Source organism: Dryobates pubescens, chromosome 13 (genome assembly GCF_014839835.1).
Source record: "Dryobates pubescens isolate bDryPub1 chromosome 13, bDryPub1.pri, whole genome shotgun sequence".
Classification (NCBI taxonomy): domain Eukaryota; kingdom Metazoa; phylum Chordata; class Aves; order Piciformes; family Picidae; genus Dryobates; species Dryobates pubescens.
The window spans coordinates 7,853,091-7,861,592 of NC_071624.1; the positions used below are offsets into that span (position 1 = coordinate 7,853,091).

At 47.5% G+C, this 8,502-nt stretch overlaps 1 protein-coding gene across 2 annotated transcripts in view; it reads left to right on the plus strand.

Moving 5' to 3' along the window:
* PID1 (phosphotyrosine interaction domain containing 1) overlaps positions 1 to 6,578 on the plus strand; it is an 80,779-nt gene extending 74,201 nt beyond the window's left edge. For both annotated transcript variants that reach the window (XM_054166832.1, XM_054166831.1), the window contains one exon: positions 5,014 to 6,578. In XM_054166832.1, the coding sequence (XP_054022807.1) occupies positions 5,014 to 5,490 (477 nt within the window). In that variant the 3' untranslated portion in view covers positions 5,491 to 6,578. The remainder of the gene's footprint in view (positions 1 to 5,013) is intronic.
* The last annotated feature ends 1,924 nt before the right edge of the window (positions 6,579 to 8,502 follow it).

An 8,502-nucleotide genomic window follows, 5' to 3' on the forward strand; every position in this document is an offset into this window, starting at 1 on the left:
AACAGAGTGTGCATGCAGGCTGGCTGAAGCTTGGGCTTTCTCATGCTGCATGTTTATTTGCATTGGTAACCCAGAGACCATCTGCATGTTTATCTGTGTGCCAGTGGCAATTCATAAGAAGACAGGCATGTGTCCTCTCAAACCTACCTTTGGCTGCTTCTTTCTTCAAGTCTCCTCTGTACTCCTCTTAAATATTTTGGCAAGTTACTGATTCCTTAGACTGGTGCTGCTTGTTTGAGTTACTTGCTTACTGGAGGGTCAGGACATCTGCAGCCTGACACAGACCCTTCTAATCAGGTTTTTGTTAGCACTGCCCCTGAAGCTGCCACAGGAAAAAGGCTCCTGATTTTAGGAAGAAAATGGCTTATTACCTCAACTTGCCTCAGCTTCAAGTGAGGAATAGGTCTTAGATGAAACATAACCAGTTGCTGCAGACTAGATTTGAGACTAAAAGAGTGTTTCTCTTCAAACACAGATGGACAGAAGAGACAGTCATCTATTACTGAGATTGCATAAGAGTCAAGATCCTCTCCAGCACTCTGGTGACTGCAGCTATGCTGAGTAAATACCTGCTGGCTCAAGTTCAGTGCTCTGTTTGTTTTAATCTTTTCAACTTTCATTGTTTGTTTTGTTGACAGAGACCTTCATTACCTGGTGTGGGAGAAATACTTGTACTAGAATAATCATTTTCTGTATGGTCCTTTCTTCGTGGTCTTGCACAGTGAGAGAGCCCAGAGTCCTCTGTGCATACAGGTTCCTGTGCCAGACTCCCATGCCAAGAGAGCATCTGCCCCTTGTAATGTCATAATTAAGGATCTTTGCAACTTGGATCTGCTTTCTTGGAGCACTGGTAGTCTATGAATCAGAGGGAGAAAAAGAAGTTGAGCCTCCTAACTTTGGGCGCCCAGCTGAGGCCTGTGAGTTAGGATCAGTATGGACTTAGGGTCCATGGGGGAGTAAGATCTGAAGTCAGATCAATGCAGGCATGATCTAAGCTGTTTATCTCCTATGAGCTGCAAGTAAACTCTTGACCCCTGGACTTGACGGGTGGACCACTCGCTGGATAAGGAATTGGCTGGATGGCCTCATTCAGAGCTGTGGTCAACAACTCAGTGGAGACCAGTGACAAGTGGTGTTCCTCAGGAGTCAGTACTGGGACCAGTGCTGTTTAACATCTTTGTCAGCCACATGCACCTTCAGCGAGTTTGCTGATGACACCAAGCTGCGTAGTCTGGTTGACACACTGGAGGGAAGGATCCCATCCAGAGGGACTTGGACAGGCTGGAGAGGTGGGCTTGAAGTTCATAAAGGCCAAGTGCAAGGTCCTGCACCTGTGGAGACAGGTTGGACTCGATGATCCTCGAGGTCTCTACCAACCTTAGTTATACTGTGATACTACTGTGATACAAATATAGGCTGTGTGAGGAGTGGATTGAGAGCAGTCTTGAGAAGAAGGACTTGGGGGTGTCAGTCAATGAAAAACTCAACATGAGCCAGCAGTGGTTACTGGCAGAAGGCCAACCACATCTGCAGCAAAAGTGTGAGCAGCAGGACGAGGGAGGTGAGTCTCCCCCCCCCTACTCTGCTCTCATGAGACCCCCACCTGGAGTACTGCATCCAGTTCTGGTATGCCCTGCATGAAAAAGGAGCAGGAGTGGAGTGGAACAGGTCGAGAGGAGGGCCATGAAGATGATCAGAGGGTGGAACACCTCCTCTATGGGGACAGGCTGTGGCAGATAGGGCTGTTCAGCCTGGAGAAGAGAAGGCTCTGGGGAAACCTTCCAGTACCTGAGCAGGGGGAGGAACTTTTTACAAGCCCCCTCCCTGCAGGGGTTCAAGGCCAGACTGGTTGAAGCCTTGAGCAGCCTGGTCTGGTGGAAGGTATCCCTGGCAGTGCCAGGGGAGCAGGAACTAGATGCTCTTTAAGGTGCTTTCCAACCCAAACCATTCTATGAATCTATGAATCAATGTGAGCTCAGTGATAAAGAAAGGAGTATGGAAAGTGAAAACTCCCTTACTGCTGCTGACAAGTTGTTCTGTGCTAGAAGTGAGGATGTCTGTGGCAGCTGTTCAGCTGCTGCATTGGTCTTTTCAAAGCTGGTACAGTTTTGAGCCTAGCTGTTAGAAGCTATTTTCACTTTATGTCCAGTGACTGAAGGGGTAGAAAAGAGGATTGTCAAAACACTCAGGTATTCCATGTGTCCAGGACAGTGCATGACAGATGACATTGATTAGTCTTCATGTCCCTGGACAAGAGACATCTCAACACGTCAGTTGGCTGCAGCTGTGTTATGAAGGGGCAAAACTGCAGCACTTGTACGTTGAGGGCAGTTTTGTCAGATGCTGACACTGGTGGTGGCAAGTCTCTGGAGTGAAATAAGGAGGTTTCCAGAGCACCCTGGCTTTTGCTATAAAGGTTCAAACGTTGGCAAGCCTCAAGTGTATTTTATGTCATGTTGAGTGACAGTGGCTTGCCAGGGGGCAAAGGATGAGAAGGAAAATGCCAGTTTGCTATGGAAAGGCTGGGAAGGGTGTGGGTAATTTGTAACATGCACAAAAAAGTCACTGCAAGTTTTATCTTACAGAATCGTAACATTGTAGAGAGGTAGAGGTTGGAAGGGACCTCTGGAGCTCATGGAGTCCAACCCCCCTGCCAAAGCAGGGTCACCTAGGGCACTTTCCAAACCATTTGTGTGCGTGGCAATCTTTTGCCCTTTTCGGGGGCAATAGAGGATCTGTCTGGCTTAAACCAGGACACTGCCTCAGCTGCTCCTCACTGGACCTGTTCTCCAGACCCTTCACCAGCTTTGTTGCTCTTCTCTGGACACTCTCCAGCAACTCAATGCCTTTCTTGTAGTGAGAGGCCATCAAATGGTGCCAAGAAAATGTGCACATTGATCTCAATCTTTTCAGAGCAATATGACTTTGGATCTATGTTGAAATACACCCCAGTATGTTCTACTTTGGTCTAGTGTGTGCTGTCTGTGTGCGTTGAGTAGGCACCGTGAGCTCCGAGGTTTTCCTTTAAGTTATTCTGCGGGACGTAAAGAGACTCAGCTCCCATCACTAACGAAATAAAGCAGAACGCTGGTAGGGCTTGCCTTGTTAACTGTTCCAGTGCTGGTATTTTCCACTGCTAAAAACAATATGTAGCTTTAAGATTTAACATATTCCCAGTGCAAAGCACAAATATTTATAGCCAAAGAATAAAACTGGCTTCCCATTCTGAAACGGCACTGCTACGAAATTGCTCTTTCGGCAGGCCTAATTAAGCCACATGGACTTCCAGGGAGGTTCTGTAAGCTTTTTCCTTAATTATGGCTTAATTTAGATCTCTTGAGTTTAACAAAACCTATGAAGCTTGGAGCAAAATATTTTTCTTGGGGAAAATGTTGTTTGCACGGACTGCAGATCCTGTGTTCCTTGTGGGCATGACTTTTAATGTGTTTAAATGTGGAAATCCTGGTGGTTGTTTTTTTTCTTTGCATTTCTTAATGTAGCTGATACTCTGTGTTTAATACAGCTCCTTGAAAGAAACTAGTCTGAAAAGTGAGTTTCTGCTTCAAATGCCTGGAGTAAAATGCACATGAGGTTGTAAGACACCAAGCAAGGGCCACAAGATTCTGCCTCAAGCAGTTACTGCTGCAAGAGACAAATTAGAAGTAATTTTGCTTCTGTGTCATCGTTCTTCAGTGCACCATTTTGATAGCAGCAATAAGCAGCATAATCTGCGCCACTGTGTTGATGTGGTGCTGACCCTGTCTTTGCTAGGGAAAAGCCTTTCTCCTAGAGAAACTGATCTTCTCTTGGCAAGTGGAAGAAAGCCTTTTTAGCAGCTGCACAGACTTAGGGGAATGTTCCTGCAGAGGCTTAATAGTGAATTTTGGTATGGACCTCTCAGTGAACCTGATTCTTGGTGAACAGGATACTGTCAGGCCACTAAAGCCACTTTGCTTTAGTGTGCAGACTGCATGACAAGCGATTTACTCAGATGAACTAGACAGAAAAACACAGAGATGATGTGATTAAACTGAAGTAGATATATTACTAGTTGTTTTTAAATGTGTGTTTTCTTAAATTGATGTAATACAAGTCTCAGCCATGCTCAGAAGGAACAGCTTTGAGCCATTCCTTGCTTAATACTTAAGCAGAAACAGCAGAAGTGGTGGAAAACCAGGGTCATTTGGGAAAAAAACAACATTCCAACAGTTTAAAATCCTCAGCTGTGATCACACTTTTCTGACCCCCTGCAGCTCTGCATTATCAAACCAAGAACATCTCAGTCTCCCTCATATTAGTGTTTGAAGTGTGATACAAATAAGTCATCTGATTTCAACCAGAAAGGAAAAACAAAAAAGGTGGTTATCAGCAGGGCTACCTGGGGCTGCTCCACTGGCACTGGGGAGCGTGAGCTTGGAGGGATGGCCTGGGCTTTCCAAGCTGGGCTTTCCAGGGGAACTGGAGAGAGCCAGATCCCTTCAGACTCGGAGACTGAACAATTTCCACATAGAGTTTGCATGGTGAAGTCAGCAGCTGGAAAAGCAGGTATCTGGAAAGTGATCTGAAAACTGGTCTTCTGAATATGATGGGGAAATGGGAGTTTTGCAGGAGCAGGATGCTTTTGTCTTCCAGATAAAGGAAAGTTCCCTGGGATGGCAGAAAGACAGTAGGTCACAGCGAGGCCAGTCTCCACTCCCAAGTAACTAGCAAGAGGACAAGAGAAAATGGGCTTAAGTTGTACCAGAGGAGGTTTAGGTTGGCTATTAGGAAAAATGTCATTCCTGCAAGACTAGTCAGGCATTGGAACAGGCTGCCCAGGGAGGTGGTGGAGCCACTGTCCCTGGAGATGTTTAAGAGCTGTGTCGATGTGCGCTTCAGCATACAGTGTAGTGGTCGTGGTAGCTGGGTTGCGGTTGGACTCAATGATCTTTAAGGTCTTTTCCAACCTTAGTGAGTCTGTGATTCTAAGCCCTGTCTGCTGGCTGTATTTCACCTGTCTGCTTTTTATTGCAGGTTACGTATTTGGGTAAGATTTCCACAACAGGGATGCAGTTTCTGTCAGGCTGCACAGAGAAGCCAGTCATTGAGTTGTGGAAGAAGCACACATTGGCCAGGGAGGATATTTACCCAGCTAATGCCCTGCTGGAAATTCGCCCTTTCCAAGTCTGGCTGCATCACCTGGACCTCAAAGGCGAGGCAACGGTGCACATGGATACCTTCCAGGTGGCACGGATAGCCTACTGCACTGCTGATCACAACGTCAGCCCAAACATCTTTGCTTGGGTCTACCGGGAGATCAACGATGACTTGTCCTACCAGATGGACTGCCATGCTGTAGAGTGTGAGAGCAAGCTGGAGGCCAAGAAGCTGGCCCATGCCATGATGGAGGCCTTTAAGAAGACTTTTCACAGCATGAAAAGCGATGGCCGGATCCGCAGGAACAGCTCCTCAGAGGAAGTATCTCATGAATTTGAGTCTGACGATGGTTGACTGAACTCATCCATGGTTCAGCAAGGGCAAAAGTAGCCTGGGGAATGCAAGCTGATAGATGAATAAGCAACAACTGAAACTGGGGAATCAAGGGACTGCCAAACACTTGTCTGACCAGCTTTTTAAATCTAAAGAGGAATTCAGTACCTACAGATATGCATCATTAAAGTCATTATATTACATTGAAATCAGCTGCTGTTACAAAAGTCAGAATAAAGCTCCCTCCCTCATCTCTCTCACCCATCCATTATGGTCTCTTTCTTGTTGCTGTAGTACCATCAAGTAGAGCCATTCCTGTTTGTCTTAGAAGCCTGGTCAGGTTTCTAAGTTGCTCCTTTGGCATTCCTGGCTAGGGGCTGATGCACAAGAGTGAGTAGATCTGGAAAGCCCTAACGGTCCCCAAAGGATCTTTCTCCATGAAGCATCACAAAAATCCTTTGACCATACATAGGCTGAGAGAGCCATTCATAGCCTTTTAGACTAATGGCCTGGCATTCTGCAGTTAATTTACATTTCACAGATAGAAAACAAAAGAAGTTGCTTGTATGTACACATTATATAATATGCTAGCCTTTATTTTATTCATTGTACCCATTTTCTTAGTGTATCATCTGCTGCCATGTCTTTCACCCAACGCCGGTAGTTGCCGTTTCAGACTATCTACTGCAGGATACCAAAAAGGAGTAGGCAAAAGTACTCCTCAAGTATGGGCTAGGGGCAGAGGAAGCCAGTCTGTGCATTTTCCAGCCCTGCAGGAGTGGACCCACTGGTGAGAGTGGAGGGGCACTTGGGTCTGTCAGTGTTTGAACTGTGACTTCACATCAACCTCAGGTCTACAGTGACAGGAGCATAGTCGCCCCCCACTCCGTGTGATCAGTCCCTGCGCTGCTGGTCAGGTGGCCCTGATGGGATGGAGCTGGTGGTGGCCAGTGGCACGGCCAGGGCTGCGTGCCCACAGAGATCAAAGGAACCAGGTCCTTAGGAGGCAGGTGGTGGAGAAGTTCACGCCAAGATGTCTGTCTCTTTCCTTGCTCGCAGGTACACAGAGTCATGCCTTTCTTAAATGCAGATGTTTAATAAAACTCAAATAAAAGGAACCACTCGTTGCACTTGCTGTTTTTTAAGGCTGAGAGCAGATCAGTAGTTTGCAAGTAAGGCTGTTTCTGGAGCTGACTTTGTTGGTGATGATGGCAGCGTGAGGGGCACTAGGGCACCTTACAGACTCCTTCAGAGCAAGCTGGCCAGAAGCAGATAGCTCTGTGTAGATCTGGGTCTTTGTGTGTGAGAGTGTCTGGCTGGGTCCAGCATGGGCATGGAGACATACTGAGGGGGGCCCCACACCTCTTGAAAAAATGCCTGTTGCTTCACAATGTATAGAAACTGTTCTGCAGCAGAAATGCAGTTGTCCTTCAATTAAAAAAACCCACACAGCCAATGTTTTGAGTCAAAGCTTGGGAGTTTTAAGTTGTCTTTCCAGTGCAGACTCTGTGGTTTTATGTGTGTGGGTTCTGTGTTCAGTTCGTTTACTGGAAGGGAAATGTTAATTTATTTCCATGGAGCATGGCATCAGTCTCCATGGGAATTACCTTTAATGGTTTTAAATGCTTCTCTTTTAAATATTTAGGCAAATCATCTCTGTGAGGTGGTTTGGTTGGTTTGTTTGTTTTAACTTTGCTCTGTGTGGACCTGACTTACACTTTCTGCTCTGCAGGAGGTGGCAGAGATACCTCAGACCTGGCCAGCTCTGCTGCAGGGGAGCAGTCTGTATCCTGCTTACAGGGAGCACAGAATGGCTTTGGTGCAGCCTGAGGTGGTGGGATAGAGGTTGGCATCAAAAACCAGGAGGAGTGGCTGAGACCCTGTCAGGCTGTACTGCCATCCAGCATGACCTGGGCAGGCTGGAGAGCTGGACAGGGAGAAATCCAATGAAGCCCAACAAGGGCAAGTGTAGAGTTCTGCATCTAGGGAGGAACAGCCCCATGGATCAGTACAGGGAGGGGCTGACCTGCTGGAGAGCAGCTCTGGGAAAAAGGACCTGGGAGTCCTGGTGCACAACAGGATGACTATGAGCTGGCAACCTACCCTTGTGGCCAAGGAGGCCAATGGCATCCTGTGGTGCATCAAGAAGCCAGCAGGTCTAGGGAGGCTCACTGACCCCTCTATTCTTCCCTGATACAGCCACACCTGGAATACTGTGTCCAGCTCTGGGATCCCCAGTTCCAAGAAAGACAGGGACTTGCTGGAGAGGGTACAGCAAAGGGCTACAAAGCTGATGAGGGGACTGGAGCATCTCTCTTACAAGGAAGGACTGAAAGAATTGGAGCTTTTCAGAATACAGAATTAACCAGGCTGGAAAAGACCTTTGAGATCACCGAGTCCAACCTATCACCCAACACCACCTAATCAACTAAGCCAAGGCACTAAGTGCCTCATCCAGTCTCTTTTTAAATACTTCAGTGATGGTGACTCCACAACCTCCCTGGGCAGCCATTTCAGTGACAAATCACTCTTTCTGTGAAGAATTTCTTCTTAACCTCCAGCCTAAACCTCCCCTGGCACAGCTTGAGACTGTGTCCTCTTGTTCTGGTGCTGGTTGCCTGGGAGAAAAGACCAACCCGCACCTGGCTACAACCTCCCTTCAGGTAGTTGTAGGGAGCAATAAGGTCTCCCCTGAGCCTCCTCTTCTCCAGTCTAGGCAACCTCTGCTCCCTCAGCCTCTCCTCACAGGGCTGTGCTCCAGAGCTCTCCCCAGCTTTGTTGCCCTTCTCTGGACACATTCCAGCAAATCAACATCTTTCCTAAACTGAGGGCCCAGAACTGGAGACAGGACTCAAGGTGCGGCCTAACCAGTGCTGAGTACAGGGGCAGAATGACCTCCCTGCTCCTGCTGGCCACACTGTTCCTGATACAGGCCAGGATGCCATTGGCCCTCTTGGCCACCTGGGCACACTGCTGGCTCATGTTCAGCCTACTATCAACCAGTACCCCCAGGTCCCTTTCTGTCTGGCCACT